This window comes from Chelon labrosus, assembly GCF_963514085.1.
Source record: "Chelon labrosus genome assembly, chromosome: 5".
Taxonomy (NCBI): Eukaryota; Metazoa; Chordata; class Actinopteri; order Mugiliformes; family Mugilidae; genus Chelon; species Chelon labrosus.
In genome coordinates this window covers 7410777-7435473 of record NC_140341.1, presented here as the reverse complement: position 1 = coordinate 7435473, position 24697 = coordinate 7410777, and the positions used below count along the sequence as shown (strand labels likewise).

General features: G+C 42.9%; 1 protein-coding gene across 1 annotated transcript in view; it reads right to left on the bottom strand.

The window, feature by feature from the left end:
• The window catches only part of LOC311488340 (radixin), a 58007-nt gene that overhangs the window by 18146 nt on the left and 15164 nt on the right, over window positions 1-24697 (bottom strand). Inside the window, exons 3-7 of the mRNA XM_084544971.1 lie at window positions 10615-10698; window positions 6589-6684; window positions 6185-6307; window positions 4911-5062; window positions 4472-4555 (exon numbers count right to left, since the gene is read on the bottom strand). Of these exons, the coding sequence (XP_084401097.1) occupies window positions 4472-4555; window positions 4911-5062; window positions 6185-6307; window positions 6589-6684; window positions 10615-10698 (539 nt within the window). The remainder of the gene's footprint in view (window positions 1-4471; window positions 4556-4910; window positions 5063-6184; window positions 6308-6588; window positions 6685-10614; window positions 10699-24697) is intronic.

Sequence of the window (24697 nt, the reverse complement as noted above, 5' to 3'; positions counted from 1 at the left end):
TAGTTTTAACTTCTGTCCCCAAAAAGTTTCAATCTCATTCACACCTTGACACTGGAGCCTCTGATGGACAAGAGTTGTTAGAGCACCATTCATAGGGAAGAGGACGGGGACAAACACGGTCCCCCCTTAACGACAGGTAAGTACCTAACCGTTAATGGAAATTAGCTGCACCGGTTTCTGGTTGTTAACACAACAAGCAAGTTCCAGTAGGAGTTCCTATTTAAACCTCAGACTTCCCACCAGTCCCCTAGAACTGAAGAAACTACTGTGTTTTATTTTATTTTATTTATATTTATTATTTTTGTTATGTGGTTGTTTATGTAATGCTTGATTGTCAAAGCACTTTGTAAACGCTGTTTTTAAAGGTGCTATATAAATAAAGGTATTATTATTATCTTCTCAGAAAAACTCTACAAGTCCACTTCCCTTTTTTGAACATTTTTTGGATATACCATGACCTGGATGACTGAGAAACTTCATAGAAAAACTATGCAGGTAGAACTTTTCCTTCTCAATTGTTGTTTTGTTGTTGTTCTAAGATGTTCCGTCCTAATCCAGACAAAACAGCAGGATTTGTTCTTTGGAGCCTTCTTCTCTGAAACTTGGATCTCTTCGATGACCTCAGGCGTCTGTGGAGTAGAAAGGGATTCCTCCATCGCCTCCTCTTCTTCTTCTTCCTCTACCACCTCCTCCTCTGGCAAATATGTCTGGAAAAGTTCTACTTGCATAGTTAAAATGATAATCTTGAAGACTTGGTTAGTTTGAGAGAAGGAGCACCCGCAGTGAGCTGTTAGATGGTAACCAACTCTTTCCACTGCTCCCTGTTGGTGGCAGACTCATGCTGAACGGGAGGATCATGCACACCTACGGACAATTTAGAATCACCAATTAACCTAACGAGCATGTGTTTGGAAAGTGGGAGGAAGCCGAAGTACTCGGTGACAACCCACGCAGACACAGGGAGAACATGCAAACTCCACACAGAGATGCCTTGTCGGCTCACTGTGAGGAAATGGTGCTAACCACCTTTCCACTGTGCCGCCCGTAATTTATTTGTTTACTTTTTTTTCTCCCCAAATCAACCAAATCAATTACCTATTACTAAGTATGCAGGTAGAACTTTTCCTTCTCAATTTTTGCTTTGTTGTTGTTCTAAGATGTTCCTTCCTGATTAGCGATGTCCCTTTTCTTCTTCTTTCGCTTTATTCGTTTCCAGAGGCAACGAATCCAGACAAAACAGCAGGATGTGTTCTTTGGAGCCGTCTCCTCTGAAACTTGGATCTCTTCGATGACCTCAGGTGTCTGTGGAGTAGAAAGGGATTCCTCCATCGCCTCCTCTTCTTCTTCTTCCTCTACCACCACTTTCTCCACCTCCTCCACCACCACCTTCTCCTTTTCTTCTTCTTCCTTTACCACCTCCTCCACCACCTTCTCCTCTTCTTCCTCTACCACCTCACCCACCACCACCTTCTCCTCTTCTTCCTCCTCCTCAATGGAGATCTTGTTGTCTGGTTCGTCCATGAGCTGTGAGGTCTCTACGGGGAGGGCTTGATTAGCCTCTTCCCTGGAGTTTCCTGAGCTCTCTTCTGGGAGTTGTCGGGTCAAGTCCCCTGAAAGTTCACAGGAGGAAGTCTCCCTCTCAATCTCCTGCTCCATGTCTTCCTGGAGGACGTCCTGATTAGCATTCAGCTCATGGTCCTCTGTTGCACTTTCAAAATGAGACTGAGCTTGCTGCAGAATCATGGTAAAATACTGTGTAAACTCCCAGAGTTTAGTTTCATACCTGTGTAGGATCTCTTGGTATGAAACTTTCAATCTCTCAAGCCCAGCCCTCACAACTTCTTCCTGATTCATGAGCAGTTTTTCACTTTTCTCATGAGCCAACTCCTGTTGTGTTTGTTCCAGCTGTTTTTGCAGTTCGATCCTCAGTGTTTCCTCTTGTAAACACTTGGCTCTCTCCTTGCGTAACAAACTGTCCTGCTCCAAGGCGCTGGTCTCTGCTCTGTTGTGCTCAATGGTGAAATATTCCACCCGATTCCGGAGAATCTTGTTTTCCTTCTCCTCTGACTCCAGGTTTGCAGAGAGCTGAGAGAGTTTTTGCTTCTGGGAGATATTGTCCTTCTCTGCCTGTTGGAGCTGATCCTTCAGCTCCTCTGTCTGTTGGGCTACTAGGGCCTCTTGGTTTCTTGTTTCTTCCAGTTGTTGATCGACCTGTTTTTGCAGTTTGATCCTTAGTGTTTCCTCTTGTAAACACTTGGCTCTCTCCTTGCGTAACAGACTGGCCTGCTCCAAGGCGCTGGTCTCTGCTCTGTTGTGCTCAATGGTTAAATATTCCACCTGGTTCCAGAGAGTCTTGTTTTCCTTCTCTTCTGACTCCAGGTTTGCAGAGAGCTGAGAGAGTTTTTGCTTCTGGGAGGAACTGTCCTTCTCTGCCCGTTGGAGCTGATCCTTCAGCTCCTCTGTCTGTTGGGCTACTAGGGCCTCCTGTTTTCTTGTTTCTTCCAGTTGTTGGTCGAGCTGTTTTTGCAGTTCGATCCTCAGCGTTTCCTCCTGGAAACACTTGGCTCTCTCCTTGCGTAACAAACTGTCCTGTTCAATGGCGGTGGTCTCTGCTCTGTTGTGCTCAATGGTTAAGTATTCCACCTGGTTCCAGAGAGTCTTGTTTTCCTTCTCCTCTGACTCCAGGTTTGCAGAGAGCTGAGAGAGTTTTTGCTTCTGGGAGAAACTGTCCTCATGTGCCCGTTGGAGCTGCACCCTAAGCTCCTCCATCTGTTGGGCTACTAGGGCCTCCTGTTTTCTTGTTTCTTCCAGTTGTTGATCGAGCTGTTTTTGCAGTTCGATCCTCAGTGTTTCCTCCTGGAAACACTTGGCTCTCTCCTTGCGTAACAAACTGTCCTGTTCAATGGCGGTGGTCTCTGCTCTGTTGTGCTCAATGGTTAAGTATTCCACCTGGTTCCAGAGAGTCTTGTTTTCCTTCTCCTCTGACTCCAGGTTTGCAGAGAGCTGAGAGAGTTTTTGCTTCTGGGAGGAACTGTCCTTCTCTGCCCGTTGGAGCTGATCCTTCAGCTCCTCCATCTGTTGGACTAGGGCCTCATGTTGTCCCATAGCTTCCACTTGTTGAGCAACCTGTTTTTGCAGTTCGATCCTCAGTGTTTCCTCCTGGAAACACTTGGCTCTCTCCTTACGTAACAGACTGGCCTGCTCCTTGGCGCTGGTCTCTGCTCTGTGGTGCTCAATGGTTAAATATTCCACCTGGTTCCACAGAGTCTTGTTTTCCTTCTCCTCTAACTCCAGGTTTGCAGAGAGCTGAGAGAGTTTTTGCTTCTGGGAGGAACTGTCCTTCTCTGCCTGTTGGAGCTGATCCTTCAGCTCTTCCATCTGTTGGACTAGGGTCTCATGTTGTCCCATAGCTTCCACTTGTTGATCAACCTGTTTTTGCAGTTTGATCCTTAGTGTTTCCTCCTGGAAACACTTGGCTCTCTCCTTACGTAACAGACTGGCCTGCTCCATGGCGCTGGTCTCTGCTCTGTTGTGCTCAATGGTTAAATATTCCACCTGGTTCCAGAGAGTCTTGTTTTCCTTCTCCTCTGACTCCAGGTTTGCAGAGAGCTGCGTGACCTGTTGCTTTTGGAGGAAACTGTCCTCCTCTGCTCTCTGGAGCTGAGCTTTCAGGTCCTTTAAGGAGGTCTCTGAACTTTGGAGCTCCATAGTCAGATATTTTACCATGTTCCAGAGAGTCATGTTTTGATTTCCCCCCGACTCCAGGTCGGTAGAGAGTTGTGAGAACTCTGGCTCCTGCATTGAACGGCTGGAAATCGGGTTCTTGGTCAAGTTCTCGTCGCTCATGGCTGATGAAGGTAGGTTTAGATGTAGAATTGAATGCAGGTTTGAATGCGGGTTTGAATGCGGGTTTGAATGTGGGTTCACTTCGATTCACTGTCTGAAGACGCACTTAGTAGTTTGTCACTCGGGTCACAGTTTGAAATAAAATGAAACAGTCTACTGGAGGTCTATCTAAATACATAGATCTAGATGATATGTCTCTGATGATGTCATCATAGAATGCCTTTGATGTTTGACATGGAATTGGCTTTGATGTCATGTGACTGACAGTTGTCATGGCAACACACACACATGCACACACACACACACACACACACACACACACATGCACACGCACACACACAGACACACACGTGCACATATGCACACACACACACAGACACACACAGACACACACACGCACACAGACATATCAGATTTGCTAATAATAACAAACACTATAGTTCACAAAAGAGTCATATTTGTATTAGCTATTTAAATAAATGAAAAATACAAATCTTCAGTTAAATCATTTCAATTTTGTCAATAAAGGGGAGAAAATGTTTCCTTATGCAGAACCACTTTGGACACCTCAATATTACCATGCAGCCATTTCTCACCTCTCAAACACACAAGCTGACACACTCACCTGAGCATGCTCCTGTGCTCCTCATGCCAGGTCTGTATTCTGTCCTCCCACTGTTCCTTTGTTAGCTTGTGTTGCTCCAGAACTCTACAGGGAGCACAGGCACACACAGAGAAGAAAGGGGAGACAAATATGGGTCAAGAATCAATGATATCAATAATAAATACTACCATTACTGTGGTGTTAGACAGCAGCTACTATAGCCTGCTCAACCAGGATAAGAGTTTTTGACTCTTAATGTAATATGTATCAAACAATATCAGTCCCACATTAATAATGGTATCACCGCGCAGATAATACTGTCATAAGACATAAAGATAATAGATATTTTAATATTTGAGTGTGGCTACAGCTGCTGAGGTAGAGCGTGTCTGAACATAACTTTGTAGCTCAGGAATCAAACATTTAGACACAGCGTGACATCAGCGTGTATCACCTTTACCTCTGTGGCAGTAAGCGATCAGATGCCAGGTAACCGGGCTTGTGAACCTCTTTATTGTACGCTCCATACTTGGCCTGGACAGCGTAGGAGGCCAGCAGCACGGCCGTCTCTGGAGGACAGTAGTTCTCATCATTCAGAATGGCCTCCTTCACCTGTCGAGAGGACGCGCACATATTAATTTGTACAGTTTACCTTTAATCATTTCCTGGGTAAAGACACAAATGGAAAGGACCGCCATCAATGCTGGTACACTTAATAAAGAGTCTGGTATCTTTGGACTTTACCAGTCACAGGTTTAAATCTGATGATTAAATTAATTAACTAATTAAAACTAACTGAATTGGAGGGAAAAAGGTAAAAACGAAATAAAAACTAAACTAAAATGAAAAATCCAAAACTATTACAACCTTGGTTAGGTGTTTGACCTTCTTTGTCAAACTAATCACATATTAAACAAGACAGCAGATATTTAGATTTCATTTTTGGGTCATGCTAATTGTTCTTTTGGAAAGGCAGGATTGTTACACTTACATTTTTATTTTGTTGCCGAGTGTAAAGAGTGAAAGTGAACACAGAAGCAGGCAGCGCTGAATGCACTACCCGGTAACTGCATTAGGGCTCTCCATCTGGGACAACCTGCCGACTGACCTAATCACGCAGCGTGAGGTCAGAGTGTACATTCCTTCACACGTGCCAGTTTGTTTACATGTCTGACGCTGCTTTCCGTTGCTGCTTTTCCACCTGTCAACTTCAGTCAATCAACTTTTCATCCAGTTGACTTTCAGGAGCGGAGATGTGGCGTGCCTATCAAAGTGATTAGTTGAAGTTCCACACCCGGGATTCCTCTCATCTGTGGAATTAACAGGCCTCACTCGTGCACGGGTTTTAACTCCTCAGAGGCAACAGCAAAGAGGCAAGGGGACGGTTAGGATGGTCCTGCTGTCTTTCTGCCTCTGTCTCAGCTTCCATTTGGTTTAGCTCATTGCCAGTTTTTAATTAATGCAAAATGCCCTGATTTGCATGATGTTTTGAGCAACTCCTCAAAAGTTGCGAGTGGAAAATTAGCATAACCCACAGAGGCACAATTACTAGGAAATAAACAAGGCTGAAATCAACCAGAATCATCCGTGGCATTTTTTTATTCGTGCCCACAAAAGCTTTGAACCCCTGTTCAGTTTTTTTCTGTATATATCCACATCGTGTTAGTATCATTTTGATTGACCCAACCTCCCAAATATCTTGGCAGACTGAGCTGTCAACAACCCGTCCAGTACCTGCAGGAAGAAGAGTTTCTGTGTGATCTCCTGGATGAGTTCTTCGGAAACATCCTCCGGGAAGAACTTTGCCCTGAACTTGAACTGCAGAGGATTCTCCTTCTTCACATCCTGCTGGGTCACCTGGAGCGAAAACACGCAAACGCAACACATCGTTTAATCGTCACCCTTGTACAGATGCTCTCTTTCAGGCACTCTGGACTAAGCTTTCAGCAAACACACCACAGAAAGACAAGCGTTCACTGTTTGCATTGTGTTAAAACAATCGTGCTTTCAATATGCGTGAATACACTACATGAATGACAGAAACAGGAACAAACTAAAGATGTGACGTGTGGTAGATGTGAGATTTGGTTCTCGGTGTTGGTTTTGCCGGCTGCGGTTGTGGTTTCAGGGTTCGTCACCTTCTTGTTGAGTTTCAGCCACGTCACGTAGCCTTTGCTGTCTGTGTACTGCAGGCCGAAGAACCACACCTCCCTCAGACCCACGGTCTTCACCACCTGAAACCACAGAAGCACTCGGTTTCTTTCCCGTTTACAGGCTCAAAATGTGCCCAGCGCCATGCACACCCATGGGTGATGGTGCGAGATCCAGTTTACACAGAAAGCTTTACATAGCAGATTTCCAACTTTGATTATTAAATACAGACTGTTCCTGAAATGAATATTTACACTTTGTAATCAGCATCTCATTCACAGGTTTTAAACACATGTTGCATTAATATAAATAAAAAATTGTACACTTCAAATCGTACTGTGGCATGTTTTGTGCTTAGTTTGTAAATCCTAATTCAAAAATCACTGGTACAATTCAGGATTTACACAAACTAACTGTGGCATGGGATAAAAGCTTATGGTTTTATTGACAAATATTCATCAGTACAATAGTTTTTCCCTTCGGCTTCATCCTTGTCGGAATCTTTTTACTTTACTTTGTGTCTTCCCTGTCTACAATCTCAAACAGTATGTGAATTACAAACTGTTACAAATTACAAATAGAGTCCCAGAGGGGACGCGGACACTCACTCAGACACCAACGTGATTTACACGGTCAATATGACCACACTCGTACCGTATAATTAACTCTCTCTCTCACGCGTAGCCACTGGAAGACATGCTCACATAAACAACTTAGATGCCCATGTGTGTCAGATAATCGCGTGCATAAACACCCATTTAAAACACTCTGTTGCAATGGCAACTGCATGCGAGATCACATTCCCACACACTGAAAAAAAAAACACCGGTGGCGCAGGGTTTGCAGCTAAGGACCTGTGCGATTTAGGAGGAAAGACTCTAAATGTCGATAAAGGATTTCAGGATTAAAGAAGAGTAAATGAAACGGAGAGAGGAGCACCGCAGCATAAAAGATAACACACAAATCAAGCAGACTGGAGCATCAAAACACTCATTCCCGTGGACAAGTGTTTGTAATTACGGTTCGTGAGAGTGCTTGCACGTTTGGCTTGCTTTGATTAAAAAGCTTTCCTAATTTGCAACCACCTTTTATCAGCCTGTGTGTGTGTGTGTGTGTGTGTGTGTGTGTTTGAGTGAGCTTATAGCTGTTTATATTTAGCTCCGCAGCCTCTTTATCAAAGGAACCTTCTCTTCGTTCATGTGGATGTAGACCATTTAAAATGAAATGGCTTTCAGGACCGGCCGCGGGCGGTTTATTGAATGACACATTATCACAGGGCTCAACATTCACTTCAGGACATGTGATTTCCTTTAATGCATGTAACCTTGTTATAGTGCAGCAAAAGGGATCTGAGGGAGACTGAGCTGTTTCCACGACACAACGCAGAAGGGGATTTGCATGCAGGAAATATTGCTTGATCAGCTTTTGAAATAAAGAATAAAGAAGTGTGTTTTATATATGTATTATGTTATCTCTTCTCACTTGTCTATGCTGCATTCAATCTATCCTCACCAACTCAAGATTCCTTTCTCTGGAGGCAAACAAACGGTCACATTTGAAACACTATAACATTGACTGCGTTTACATGGTCTTTAGTATCCTGGTTTTGAGGCTTATCCTGGTTTTGAGCATATCCAGGATATGGTGTTTACATGGAACACAGAGAAACCCGGTTATTCATATCCCCGTATACACGATAAATACCAGTAACCCGTTTTCTGATCACTGCATCCTATCTACGTCTTTTTCAATGTTTTCCATCGCGACCTAACTTGTTCAACAGTGCGAGGTGGAAAACCAGCGTCACGTAGCTTCTCCGCAACAGACTTGAATATGTCGGCATTTCTGTGTTTTCTGCCATAGAAACACGTCGTTATGTTGAGTTCTTTCATTATTTTAAGGCAAAATTCTGTCTCTTCGTCGCTCCAAAAGTGAGACGTTCTCGTTGCCGCCATTTTGTTTGTATATCTAGTGCGTCACTTGGCGTCACTCGCGCCTGCGCAGACAGTGGGCAGCCGTCAGAGATCGGGATAAGGTGTATACATGCTCCAGTATCCCGGCTTCTATCGGAGTACTCCAGGTGGCAAAACCGGGTTTCTTGAAATCGGGAAATGGTGTTTACATGGACAAACACAAAAACGGGATACTTCAAAAACCCAATCAAAACCGGGATACCATGTAAACGTAGTCATTGATGTTTGACATGTTTGTTTGATTAATCAATTTATAATATTAATCAATACTCTAGACTCGTTAAAACCACTGTCAGTTAATCCTTACATCCTGGCACATCGGATTGTTTGTTACACAACACCATCTGGGAAGTCATCCCTGGCGGAGGTTGGGTTGGGACAAGCTCTCTCAAAAAACACTTAGCCGGTAATTAAATGAACCCTTTCTCTATCACAGGAGAGTGAGGAGAAAAACCACAAGCTGCAGCCCGAGGAGCTCTTAAAGCAGTCAGTGTAGCTGTCAGCACCACGAGAGGAACACTTGAAGGTTGCAAGAATCCCAGGTAACTCACAAAGTAAAGACCTGCAGAGCCAAATTAACTGCACATTCTCCAGGTTGAGTTTATTCACCAGATAAAAAAATGACAGGCAGATTAATAAATCATCCAAATAGTATCTTTAAAACAGATTACAACACTCGTATATATAGATAACAACTACACATACGGACTGAGAAGATACACTACAAGCATCCGCTTTCAGATTCACTTGCGCAACACATCACTGGGCATTTGACAGTTGGTTGCTACGGCGACGCGAAGGCACGGCAAGCTGAAGCGTTCGTATTTACGGGAGAGAGAGAGACAATGTGTGTGTCCCCGAGAAAAATGAAAGCGTCAGCGATGTGGTGAGTGAATGTTTAAGTTCCAGGACTAGAAACAGTGTCACCACAGAGCATACAGATTACACTCAGCCTGATAATAAAGTCAAGCTCTTCTGTATGGATGTTTGTTAGTAAGAAGTCTTCAAAAGTAAAACACATTTAAAAGGTTTTTGAAGGAGGTTAACGGTGCTAGAAAATAATATAAGGGAAAAAATAACAGTAGAGAAAGTATCCTGCTTGGCCAGGACAATCTGCAGAGAAGAAAGTCGTTTACCTGTAGATATTAACATGTTTTAGTTCTATTATTTCTCCAAAGCTCATCTCAGTGTTCCTCTACCTCTACTCTACTATTTTGCTCAACAAATAAAAACGCCTCAAAGCCGAAACTGAAAGTGTCTGAGAGTGGGAACAGAGAAAGAGGACCCAGCGCCGAGGTCAGGAAGAGGTCAGCACATGCCGTCGGTGTAGGATATCACGAGAGTTTGCGAGTGAAAGGGAGCGAGGACGAGGAAATGATTCCGCCTTCACGCGAGCATACGAAGGGTTTGGAAGAACACCGTTCAACATTAGCGCCGCTGAAAGAAAGAAAACTACACAGAAGAATTACACCAGAATGTGATTTAGCAAGTAGTGGCGATTGCACACGGCGAGAGGTGTATTGTCACATACACCTGCATCATGTAGCCTTGATGTCAAGCTGTAAAGCAGAACGTGGCCAACGGTGGAAAAAAACAAGAGCAGAAAACAAAGATCTCTCTTGCCTTGTGCATCGCCACAATCCCAACAACCCTTTATAGTCTGACATGAAACAGCACTGAAAGCTGCCCTTTTGCTTCCCAGACAGTCGACACACAAACAAACACGCGTACACAACCTACCATCTAACCAACAATTCCACCCCTCCGCTGTCTCCCCGTTTAGACAAAGAGCGCTCTGTGCGCCATCTCCGAACAGAACCGGTACCGACCCAAACCCAGCCAAGCACATCCTGGCACACTCTCACACACACACATTTCCAGGAATAGATAACAAACAACGTGATTCTTCCAGGAGGACAAAGAGTTTACGACGTTATAAATACCCATGTCTGGATATTTATGTTTATTGAAACGTTTCTAGCTCCTTCAGAAATGCTGGCCCTGTATGCAAGCGTGCGCACATGTGTGTGTGTCTCTTACCTGGTCGAAGAGCTGTTTGCCTGTTGTGCTGGGCTGGATGGCAAACTCCAGCTCAGCGTCCATGGTGGTGACGCGCACATTGATCTGCAAAACACAAAATGAATGGATCAGTAAATAATAATATGATTTTATATTTTCATTTTAAAAGCCAGAGATATGTCACTGTTAACGACTGGTCGAGGTTCAGCTTTTACTGTAACATACAGGCTGCTTAACTCGTGTGCCTTCATCCGTTGTAAAGGCTTTAATAGAGATTTTATATTTTCTTTGTCATTGTCTTTCATGTTTGTATGACGTTGTCTCACACGCACTTGCGTATATGTTTGGGTTTGCACAAAAGCAAACAGTCTGATGAAACTAGGATCCCACGGCCTTGCTCAGCTACTACTAACATCTCCGCGATGCTGTGCTTAAGGCCAATTCGCGGCACCACATTGATTTGCATGCCAGCTCTAACCAGTAAAGCGCGACCACAGCTCAGAGTTTAAAATGAAAAACAAAAACATCAATCCTCTCTTAAGAACTGTGGTTTCACTCCCCTACTGAGAAGCTTGTCCAGTCTACTCTGCAGCAGGGGCAAAACAAAAGCACCACTAACAGCACGAACGGCGACAAGATCAGCCCACATGTTCAGCTGTGCAGACAAGTAGGTAGTTGTGCTTTTGAGTTCTGCGTAAAACGCCAAGACAGCAACACGCTACAGCAGTGTTTTTAATTTACACCGCTCCAACACTGTGGTGTAGTTCTTTAACCTGTTTAGTGTGTTTGCATAAAACAAATTTTGAGCATGAGAGGGGGAACCAGTGAGATCTAGAGATTAACTTATACTGTGTATTGTTCCATATAGTAATTATTGTCACTTTATATTTTAAATATAGTTTATAGTTGTATAAAACATTTTTATTTCTAGCTACTTTCTATTTTTTATGTAGTTTTTGTATAGACGATTAGCACGGGTTAACTTAACACAGTTATATATTTATTTTCTATGCAAATGTTTAATTCCTCTGCACATTTTTTAACTTTCAGAGTTTCAACTCCTCTACATATTTAATTTCTCTGTACATATTTAAATTCTATGCAAATGTTTAATTTTACTACATATGTTTAATTTCTTGATTTCTCTGTACACATTTAAATTTACATTTATCAATTTCAGCGTATGGTTACTGTGTTATAAGTTAACTTTAATGTATGTTCAATGTATGTTACTGCTACTGGATGCATGAATTTCCTTCGGGATCAATAAAGTATCTATCTATCTATCTATCTATCTATCTATTGAGAGTTTACTCAGGACCAAAGTAGTGAATAAACCTTCTGATGTTCTGAGATTACAGTTTAAAGCATTAGTCAGAGTCCCACAAGTCTATAAATTGATATTTATGACAAAGGTCATAGAACTCATTTTACTACAGTGCTGTGTTACCTGAATATAGGACATTCATTCACTCATTCATTCATTCATCTTCTATACCCGCTTATTCCTGTTAAGGGTCACGGGGGTCTGCTGGAGCCTATCCCAGCTGTCACCGGGCAAGAGGCGGGGGTACACCCTGGACAGGTCACCAGTCTATCTCAGGGCTAACACAGAGAGACAGACAACCATTCACACTCACACCTACGGCCAATTTAGAATCACCAGTGAACCTAACCAGCATGTCTTTGGACGGTTGGAGGAAGCTGGAGAACCTGGAGAGAACCCACGCAGACACAGGGAGAACATGCAAACTCCACACAGAAAGGAACCAGTCGGCCGAATATAGTACAGATAAAAAAAAAAATATTTGATATTTGCTGCATCAAACACAAAGCTCCATGTGATTCACACCATGGGAACCCGACACAATGACAGTTGTTTTTAGGAAATACATTCAAAATTCGTCAGTAAGAATAAACCTGGAAGAAGATCTAGGGACTCTAATCCAAGGTCCGTGAGTTCAGATGGTGAAATGTGCACACAGCGTCCCAAGTGTAACAAAAATAAGAATACGGAAACACCGAAACAATTTAAAAACAAGATAAAACGGGGGGACATGAAATACACTACGATAGATGTAAAGCATTACAAAAAGGAAAGCCAATAGGGATGCAACTAAAACACAAACAGAGGAAAGTGTGAAAGCACAAAAAGAAGTAACGCTGAACCGCTGCTATCTGCTACTGGGACAATCTGTGCCAGCTGTGTGTAACCTCTTATCAGACGTCTATAAATATTCTTCACACATAGTGAACACACATACAAACACACTCTCTCTCTGTGTGTGTGTGCCACAGCCAGAGTCCATATAAGGTGCAGGCTGTTGACGCTGTTCGTCTCTCTGCCAGTAAGTAAGTAAGATGCAGGGAGGAAGTTTCTTTCAGTTCCCTCTAATGAGAGAGATAAGGAAGATTACACATATGTGTCAGTGTTTTCTCATCATTAGCAGTAAGTGATGAGCCTGGGGTTAGATTAGTCACAGCTATGGGTAAATAAGGATGCAGCACAGTGTGGTCTGCTTTATATTTAATGCAGAGGCATGGAGGGGGAACAGTCTAGTGTTATTAGTCTCCCCTGCAGACACACGTATGGGGACTTTAGCGAGACAGAACTACAAACTACTTTTCTACTGGCTCATCAGGGTTCACGGGCCGTCTGCACTTCAACTCGGAGGAGCGGAGGTTTGCACCAGAAGAGCCACAACGATTTCAAGAATGTGTAATTTTCTCTTTGGCAAGCCAATAAATGAAGACCAAATGGGTGCTTAAGTAAAGGAAATGAAGGCGTGTTTTGTCAAACAGTTAAGAGATTTTTTAGATGGGTGGTGGCTTCGCTTCTCTTCAACGTCTCGGTGGAATCTTTTTCTTAGCTGGTTGAGGCAGTTTTCATACTCGTTTTTTTAAAAAGTTGCACTAGAACACACCGCCAGAGACGACAGCCACCAGCCTGCTGCCATGTACGTTCTGAAACGAAATTATCCTTCACACCAGCAGGTGGCAGTTGTCTGTATTCGTTGTCTGGAAGAGTCACTATTAGCTGCGAGGCTAGAGAGGTAGAAAAGCTAAGAAGCGTAGCACAGAGCTGGCCTCTCCTGAATCATGCTGATCATTTGGGTTACTGTTCATTCATTCTAGATGATCATGTCATTGTGAAAATATTTGTGATTTTCAAATGAGCTGAAGATGAAAAATGAGAAGAGACCCCTATGTGTTCGTCAACTTCCGTCAGTTTCTCTTCTTTTGCACCGGTTCCTGGTTCTCTAAGCCAATCAGAGAGATCTCTCTCTCACCAACTTGTTCTGCTGCCGATTCGTCATGCTGATACGCTGAAAGGACTCCAACAGGGGTCAAAACTAGTGGAACAGGGTGGACCCCTGTTGGAGTCCTTTCACCAACAGGGGTCCACTCTGTTCCACTAGTTGGACCCCTCATGGAATCTTTTCAACCTACAGCAACAGGGATCCAAAAGGGGTCCAAACTAGTGGAACAGGGTGGAACTCGCCACCAAAACTCCTTCACAGTCCCTTGGATTGGGGCGGCTGTGGTTCAGTAGGCAGAGAGGTTCAATCCCCGGTATACTGACGACACGCAGAGTCCTGGAGCAAGACACTGAATTCCCACTGCTTGGAACGTGTGCGAATGATTGAGTAGATATATAATTCACCTTTGGCTAAGCCACACCCTAGAATGTAGATTGACCAATCACAGCTCCCACAGGGGTCCGACACTTTTTCCACAGCGCTCCATTGACTTTAACGCAGGCGTCTCGTATTTTCGGTCTCGGCAGGCTATACTGTCGGTATATATCCAGGGTATGGATAAGCCCAATGATGTGCGCGCAAAACCCTGTGGAGCTAACCAAAACATCACCGTTACAGCTTAAGTTGCATAGTTGTTGATACGCTAGCACACGCTGAAGAAATACAACGTTATACGTGCGTAACGTTAGTCCGTTTGCTTCGTAGTAACGATTATAGAAGTGAATAGAGACGTACCCAGCTTTGCATGAACAGTGTTGCTCCTTGATATTGTCAGTCTCAGCCTCCGTCTCGATTAATAGGATATGCGGTGGTTCATTTTTTGACTGTTACCGGTAGGCTATGCTTTTGCCTCTGTTTGGATGCCTTGTTGTTCGTTGCGTTTCACTTGTAGGCTATGTCCTGAATATAGCCTTCGAACGCATATTGCAGCCCCTTTTGCCTACTTCTATCGGACACTTCAATTGCTGCTTTATAAAAGTTTGACAAAAGTTCAGCAGGAAGAGCTGTCACAGCATAAGCCATATTGATACCAGAGCCTTATAGATAACCAGAAAACCACAGCCCAGAAGAGAATGTCGGACGTAGCAACAGTAACTAAGGGGGGCGGGGCTTAGCCAAAGGCGAATTGCGACTGTAATGCGAACCGAGTACCGATAGCTACCAATGGGGGGGAAAAGCGCTTCATAAATACAAGATCATTCGCCGTGATCTTAACTTGTGGAAGAACACAGCTGCATTATTTTTGAACTACCGTATTTTTCGGACTATAAGTCGCACTTTTTTTCATGGTTTGGCTGGCCCTGCGACTTATACTCAGATGCGACTTATATATTAAAATATATAATTTCACGTGTTCGTTATTTTCACACTGACAGCCGCGAGAGGGCACTCCAGGCTTGTGTGCCAGTATCTGCTACTTCTTTTACTCCTGCGTAATAGCGGCGGTGCGCCGTCTACCTCCGGAGTTCGCGGAGTTGCTTAGAAGTGACACAGAGGATGAAGAATTCAATGGATTTAGTGATTTGGAGTGAGATCGAGAGTTTGGTAAACTTGTTATGTTATGTTGTTTATGCTATAGTTATCTGAATAGCTGTTAACATACCAGACACCTATTCAGCCCGTTGTTCTATTGTTAGTACTATAACTTGCCTTTCAAGATGAAATGTGTTCTTGGTCTCCGATTTTATCAAATAAATTTCCCCCAAAAATGCGACTTATAGTCCAGTGCGACTTATATATGTTTTTTTCTTCTTCATTATGCATTTTTTAGCTGGTGCGACTTATACTCCGGAGCGACTTATAGTCCGGAAAATACGGTACGCATCACGAGACAAGTAAACAGATTGTTTATTGCTGCTTGGAGGGCAGCAGCGAGGTGCAATGCAGTGCTGCTCAGCTGCAAGAACAAGAAAATTGTGGCAAGGAAAAAAAAAAAAAAAAAGCCTCTGGGTACAGTGTTATGTAGTCAGGTGTGACTTTCAGAGCCAAAAATAAGCATCTGGAAACCTTAATCAGGGCTGCTGCTGCCACAATGACACCTTTCGTTTCGAGCGTCCTCACCTCATATTTTTTTTCAGTGAAGTTAACACAGGAACAGGATTTAACAGAGGAATGAAATGTGTCTGAACGCATGTGTGTTATCATGTTATGTTGAAGGTTGCTGCTGTAAACCACACCACCGCCTTACAGTACTCTCTCCGGGGACTTGTTCAGAGAGCTGAACACGCACCACAAACACAGCTCCACATAAGTTTGCAGTCACACATTTGTTGGTGTGTATGTGTATGTGTGTGTGTCCCCATCACTTTGTATTGGAGGTGTAATAGATTAGACTGCTCTGTGCTGCAGCACCCAAACCCATCTCTGCAGTGAAACCAACTGTCCTCAAGTAACCCTGACAGAGAGCGAGAGTCCCACAGATAGAGGGAAGAAAAGGAAAGAGAGGGAGAGAGAGAGCAGGAATAAGCGACCCGTGGTGTGTCAGAATGGGAGAGAGGGTAACAGGGGACATGAGAAAGCAATTTAACAATGGTAAAGCAGCTTGTTACCAGCCTTAAGGACAGAACTGCTGCGTCAGTAGAGAATGTGTGTGTGTGTGGTCTTGTTTTTAGATTCGTGAGGCCCAGTTTTTTACCAACGCTATGGGTACATTTTAGCTTTTGCTGGACCATATGACTTTTTGAGGGTTAAAACTTGATTAAGCTGAAGACTTTGGTTTCAGGGTAAAGGTCACAGTTAGGTTATGGTTAGATCCTACTAGAACCGGTCTACATGCAGCCTAAGGGGCTAGACCAGTGAAAGTACTTACGCCGTGCTCTGCTGTGTCAGCACTGTTCTGTAATCACGCCACTAAAAAGCTAGACTGCAACTAGTCAGCTGGGTTGAGTTTCTCTCAGTGGTGAGTGGAACTGAGCGTCTCATCTTGGAGATGAAGTAAATAAATAGTCATTGTACGCATGATACAGCAAGCACACATGAAAAAACAGTCTACAACATGCAATCACAAACTATCCCATTTACAGACACAGACCGTAATAGAACAGATTAACAGCTACTTTCACTGACAACACGAAATATATAGAAGACACGAGAGTAGGTGTGTAACGAATAACCGATGTGACTCAGAATTCGCCTTTGGCTAAGCCCCGCCCCCCTTAGTTACTGTTGCTACGTCCGACATTCTCTTCTGGGCTGTGGTTTTCTGGTTATCTATAAGGCTCTGGTATAAACATGGCTTATGCTGTGACAGCTCTTCCTGCTGAACTTTTGTCAAACTTTTATAAAGCAGCAAATAAAGTGTCCGATAGAAGTAGGCAAAAGGGGCTGCAATATGCGTTCGAAGGCTATATTCAGGACATACAAGTGAAACGCAACGAACAACAAGGCATCCAAACAGAGGCAAAAGCATACAGTCAAAAAGTGAACCACCGCATATCCTATTAATCGAGACGGAGGCTGGGACTGACAACATCAAGGAGCAACACTGTTCATGCAAAGCTGGGTACGTCTCTATTCACTTCTATAATCGTTACTACGAAGCAAACGGACTAACGTTACGCACGTATAACGTTGTATTTCTTCAGCGTGTGCTAGCGTATCAACAACTATGCAACTTAAGCTGTAACGGTGATGTTTTGGTTAGCTCCACAGGGTTTTGCGCGCACATCATTGGGCTTATCCATACCCTGGATACCGACAGTATCCTGCCGAGACCGAAAACACGAGACGCCTGCGTTAAAGTCAATGGAGCGCTGTGAAAAAGTGTCGGACCCCTGTGGGAGCTCTCCTGGCTGTGATTGGTCAATCTACATTCTAGGGTGTGGCTTAGCCAAAGGTGAATTGCATCCGTACACGGACTCCTGAATTGGTCTCATTGTAGCTTGAACTGGCCAATGGCCCGATTACAAATGTACAAAAAAAAAAAAAAAGACTTACAACATTTGTTCTTGAGGGAGATCAAATGTTGTTGATTTCCCTCTATGACTCCCTCTCACCCCCTTCCACATAACTCTGCCGAGACTTGCCGCAGTCGCCTCAGTTTGAGAGGGAAACTTAAAAAACGTCTGACTCAGAGACTGTTTACAACCCGCCGACAAGTTTAAAGTCCTAGGCGAGAAAGAAATGCGGCTTTTACGTGAAGAACGGAGCACTGGACGATAGCGTCGCACGACAAATCTCCTCGCTCACTTGGTAGGACAACATGGAGAAACAGGCTGACACAGAGACATACACGGGCCGACCGTCCAGAGCTGCGCCGTAGCCAAGTGAGACTCGGCTATAAATCAAGCTTCAGGGTGAGGTTAGGAAATGCATTATGTCAATTGAAAGTCATTTCACAAAATAAGGAAACACTAGTGAACTCCAAATTTGAGTGCATCAATCATACGAAACAGCAGTCAGAAAACACTCAGACAGCTCAAGTGACCTGAAAAATATACACAAAGAGCACACACACACACACACACACACACACACACCAGACCTTGTTCTGCAGACAAAAGCAAGCCCACTCTTTCCCCAACGGTGCCTTCTGTCACACATACACAGATTTATTTTATACATATCTTAAATGCACGTTTATCCACATTTAGGCATTTTTTTTCCCAATGTGCATCTTAATCGCTATTGATTATCACAACTATTATTCAAACTAATTAATTAAAAAGGTATTCCGACACTAATTTCTTATCTTTTTCTTCAATAAAATCAGTGCAACTGCAGACATTAAGTGAAATTTGGCTGTTCGCCTGCAGCCAACTTTGAGATCACTGCAATTCCTTCTGGTCTACTGAACAACAGCATGAACATCTGACGTGAAGAGTGTGCTTTAAGTCTGTTCAGTGCCGGATGAAGAAGAACTAACTGGCGTTTGTGCAGTAGATTTTGGGAAAGTGTGGGAACGCCACCATACGGCAGTGCTGTGCGCAGTCACATGGGGGTTTGTAGGGCAAGAATGCACAATATGCAGCATACTAAGAAATCCACTTATCGGCGCACGCATCGCGGCTCGTCATGCGTTTCTGTGTTCAGCCAGATAAGGTCTCCATAGCAACGTCCTTGCGGCCGATTTCAGTGTAATTTTCTAAAAAGCCTCGTGGGCGTCCTAAAGAGGGATTTTAACACTTGACAGGGCGGCCGAGAGCGGATTGACCCCCTCTTGAGGTGAGACTTTAAAGCTTTAAACCGTCACACAGAGAGGCAACGGCGAAAATCGAGGAACACAGGGCTGCAACGCCGATTAATCTTTTAACGCATAAAATAAGCCAGACGAATGCGATGCCTTTCAATTGCTTGTTTTGTCCCATCGACAGTCCTAAACCCCAAAGTTACGGTATGTTGAAGGAACTAAAACACACAGACTGAATGCTCAAAGTAAAAAAATACCCACAAAAAGTTTTAATTAAGAATCACCACAGTGAACGTGCACTCCTGCAGAGGTTCCCTTGTGTAACGCAGTCAGAGAAGTCCACTATATTGTACTCTATAGTCTAATCAGTTCATCTGATTTTGCGTTTTTTTTTTTTTTCCTGCACCAATTTGATCATGAGCCGTTTTTAAAATGTACGCAAGACAGAAAAAGAGCAGCATGTTTTCTTGCTGATAGCTACAAAACGTTGACAGATAAAGGAGGCGGTCTCAGCCTGTTCACTGACCACAATCCATGCTGTTACTGTTGACTCACCGAGGCCTTTTTTTTTTTTTTGTTCATGAGTCAGAGACATGTTTAAAATCTGTTTGTGGTACATATGTATGCAATCAAAAAAAATGAGACAGTTCTCTTATGTGTGGTATGTGCAGCATGGAAGATTCAGGGTAAACTGTGTTTATAATTACGGGATAAGAGTATCCACAGTGTGAAATAAATGCTCAGATTGCTCAATGCAGAAAATCTCTGAGTATTTATTGTGCAATTAAAGACTTGGGAGCCTGGAGGATTGTAAAGTTTACAAATATTCAAACACTTTCTGATATCCTCCTCAGCTCTAGCCTGCAGAATAGGATAGGGAGCACTGATAATTTGTTATAAACTAAGCACAGACAAGTCTTCACATGACATATTGTCTGGAAACCAGGTTGCACTTTAAATTCATTCCCACAACAATGACTACTACTACTATTACTACTACTACTACCACGTGACATGTTGCATTAATGCTAAAAAAAACTATTAGCACCTTGTTCAGTGATGAAGTGAGAGACAGCGAGCATTATTCATCGTTACGTAAACCGTCAACACCACTGACTCATTCAATAACCACCAAGTCCAATATTACGCTTTACTCCATTCAGATCTCTGACCACAATTTTTTTTTATTCATCACTGTGGCGGATAAACAAATATGCTTTTCAACACCCGATCATTAATCCTACTCCTCCTCCTCCCGATCTCAACCTCATCCGGAAATTTCACAATCTCTGGTCACACAAAATTTTGGTCTTCACTTCAACAGTTTGCAGTTGCCTTCATTTAAACTTATGTTTCTAGATACAGCATCGACTAATCTAATGCATCGTTTTGAAACCACACATTGGTCATATAATATTGACATCAAACTCCAGTGTTGATCTGGCAGTAATGAGCCTATTTCAGCTCTTATGATGTGTCAACAACGCAGGATTAAAGATAATGCAAAATGTGTTTTATAAACCCCTTTTACGGCCTACGTCACAACTACGTCATGGCGGTTAGCTGGAGGCAAAAACCACAGAGTAGAATAGGAGGCTACCGTTACCAGCGTTTAATCTTAGTGTGCTGTATAGTGCCAGAATTGGAGGAGTAAGGTTAATAGCTCCAATGTGAAATTTTATTGCATACTAGCGATGCAATTTATGGTTCTTTGAAGGGAGCCGGATGTTGGTACAAAAGAATGCCAGCCTGGGGTAACTTAATTTATAATTCAAACTTAGACGCCCCTATAATACATAATCTCTTTGTGGGATATCGAAGTCCATCCATATTTAAAATGTATCTTCCAGACAGACACATGCTTTAAGCTTATACTTAATGGTGGACCCGGGAATCGAACCCGGGTCCACCGTTCCCCAAAAATCCGGTTCGCTCGCGAACGTCACAACTCTATTGCATTCCAACTGCCACTCAGAGTAAAAATAACATCGGAGAAACCCGTGGTCAAACGCGATAAGAGCAAAGTATTAGACCGATGCAATCACAAATATAGTATTTTGTAGCTTTAGTTACTCCTCTAAAGACTAACCATGCTAAGCTAATCACAACTCAGCACATTAGAAAAGCTAACTTCAACAACATGTTGCTATTTCATTAGCCTCTTAGCCATTAGCCGTTGTAATAGCCTCCACTGGAATATTCATATCTATATAACTATATATAACGTGTATATGTATGTATGTAACGTGTATGCCTGACAAATATACAAGTTACTTACCTAGCCATGCTAGCCATGCAGTTAGCCGTCAAGACGTAGCCGTTGGTTCGGTTCACAATAACCGAAGCCTGATGCTAGTTTGCTTTCCGGCCTTGCCGCTAGCTAGGCAGACCGTCGACTCGCACAACAAAAAAAAAAAAACTCAACTGTTAAATCTTTGTCTTGCTAAGTCTTGTCCATGTCCTTTTTCTCTTTAGTGTCCACGCTTGGTTTCTAAATCAAATAGGCTGCGTGTCAACTGACCGACCGTTGGACAGCAGCTGAACTTGTCAGATCGTTCATCCATTGTGGCATTACTATTACTACTAATTACTATTAATTACTATTAATGTTAACGTTTTCAAGTAAAACTCGCGGTCCTGGAGAGTGGGGTGGCCGTACATTTTCACAAATTCGCGTTTTCTTCAACCATTGTCAAAAACAAACTGCTAGTCAAGGTCAGTTAACCTATTCCTGTGGAACGTTTAGCCTCCATCTAAGCCCCGCCCACTAAAACGTCATCACGTTTCATTAGATTCATAGACAGTATAAAGATATTTCTACAAAAACACAAAAACAGCCTGTATTGAAAATATATACCCTCTATTGAAAGCATGCATCTGCTAAAAGGTATAATAATGTTGTGTAAATTTATGTTGTTTTGTATGAAATGCTTTAAATCATAACAGAATAGAACAGGCAGTCCAAAAACAGAAGCAGAGAGGTGAGGGGGTCTGGAAAATCCCTGCTCCATTGTAACAAAGGCTGCCTGAAGTCCCTGCATCAATCCATGCCCTCATGAAAAGACAGGTGCTGTCTTATCTCAAGGTTAGACGGATAGGGGCCAGCTCATGTCTGATGATGCCCTTGAGCCCTTATGGGGAAAGGCAAGTAATTAAGACTGTAGACAAGGGACTGTTTTGTTTCCGTGACAGAAAACTGCCCAATAAACGCTGATAAAACTCCCCAATGGAGGAACTTCTTTTGGGTATAAAATGAAGCAAAGAAAAATCAGTTGCGATCCGGAGGCAACTGCTGAACTGATATAAACTCTTGTTCTTCACGTCTGAACCTGACTACTCCCGCGGCCTCTCTTAAGAAATAAATGTGAATCGTCGGACGAGCTGAGGTCTTCTCTGATCCTGTTATCTGATGAAGTTTTATGTTATACTCAACAGGCCCTGGCAACAACAAACAGTCTGCAGTAAACCATTCTTCTTGTCTATTGACCTGACATCTCCTTGACATAATTGCTTAAAGTGTTATAGGTTTCTAATACGACTGCCTATTTCCTTTGACTTTATAAGAAAAATAGGTCCGATGGCGATAACTTTTATGACATCCTGAGTGACAGTCACCAACATGAGAAGAAGATGAATTATAATCTCCTGTTAACAGATCGGGATTAAGTGTAATGAGTTTCTTGTTGAAAGTCTGGTTGTTTAGCTTGTCATATGTAATGAGAATCTAGCCGAGGAGGCCCTGGGGAGGACGAAGGCTGTGTGTCTGGAGCCGGCTGTGTTTACCAGCATCCTCCGGTGCATCCATGTTATTCATAACAAGTAGTGACAGCTAAATAGTAGGCTAGTGAGTACAGGCAGAGGCCACCCACGCAACTCGGCCCACCTGTTGACTGTGTTTGTGTTTGAGAGAGACTCAGACAGCCATAATTAAAAGCTGTTGCTAGCTAAGCTGGTTAACGGAGGCTTTAAAGGCACCCAGGGCCAGGCTTCCTTCTTCACCTTGTCTCTGGAGTGCTTTTTATCATCTTTCACTTTTTCCGCTCGTACTTAACATTTCCGCTCTGACACTCTTCACCTCTGTGACTCTTTCCCCCTCCACCTCTCCTCTTTTCCACTCAGGTTTTTTTTACTCTGCCAAACCACTTCTCCACACCTCTTTGCGATTCTAATGCGTTCATGTCCTTAAGTATAAAATAAATATCTGTGTATTTATCAGTCAAGCTTTAAGCTTGTTGAAAAAGGCCGCTTGCAGACACAAAGTGAGGCATCCTTGTTGGTCCTGGAGGCTGATGCTTTTCAAAGCGTGGAGATTACAGTGATCTGTGAGCTGATCTGGACTTGAGTGGGAGGAGTTAGCGTGGCAGAGACAGCTTTGCTTTCAGCGACAGAGGGAAAAAAAATAAGCAAGTAGAAAGAGCTATAAGTAGCACAAATGTAATGTAACACTAACTTAAACAGCAGAAAGGAAAGATTCCTCCTTTTCCTCCGATCAATTGTTCACGGCTAACGATAGTTTCCATCGTCGGTTTAGCTGCTACATTTTTAAAAAGCATTCACAAAAACTGGGAGAGATTCCTATCGCAAGTTCCGATGTAACTCACTCTATTCCTCAAGCAAAAGTCCAAAAGCATATAGTATTCAGTTAAAATGATCTGATTTGATTGCTTTTATTGCGCTGCAGTTAGAACCATATGTTTAGTGACGGTATTGATGAGTTTTCCTACTAGACAGACTGGACACATATGTAAGTCCACTCCTGTGACCATCCCTATAATGATATAACAGACTTTCCACCAGATTGTGGAACCTGTCCGCAGGAATTTCCTCCCATTCAGCCAAAGAAGCTTTAGTGCTCTTGTCTAATACTGATGCTGTGAGATAAGGCATGCATGACGCCCAGCCTGTGTTCCCTTCACCCTGAAGGTGCTGGATGGGGCATTGTCAGGTTTCCATATCGTTACTGTATATGACGTTGTATTAAGCACTCTTTGCAATGGACAAATCATGAAAAATCACCTTTATCAAATGTAATACATTATCTGGAGAGTGGGTGGCCGTACATATTCACGTTTTATTCCACTATTGTCAAAAACAAGCTAACACAAGCTGCTAATCAGAGTTAGCAAACTTATTCCCGTGGAATGTTTCGCCACCGGCTAAGCCCCGCCCACTAAAACATCATCACGTTTACGAACACAAAAGGGGTAGATTCATAGCTAACGTATAGCTTCATAGCTTATATAGATTCATAGCTAATGTATAAAGATTCATAGCTAACGTATAAAGATTCATAGCTAACGTATTCCCGTGGAATGTTTTGCCTCCAGCTAAGCCCCACCCACTAAAACGTCATCAGGTTTACTAACACAAAAGGGGTCTTATATAGATCCATAGACAGTATAAAGATATTTATACAGTCTATGCATGGATTACATATTGGAGCAATGCACTGCCCCGATGGCCTGTTGTGAAAAGTGAATATTATCTTTTGTAATTTATTTGCACAAGTAAACGCAAAACAGCCTGTATTGAAAATATATTCACTGTATTGAAAGCACGCATCTGCTAAAAGGTATGATAAACATGTCCAGTATAGATTTATGTAGTTTAGTATGAAATGCTTAAATCACAACAGAAGAACAGAGAGTCCATTACAAATAATTCTTTGAAATCATGAAAAATCACCTTAATCAAATGTAATACGTTATCCACTAAC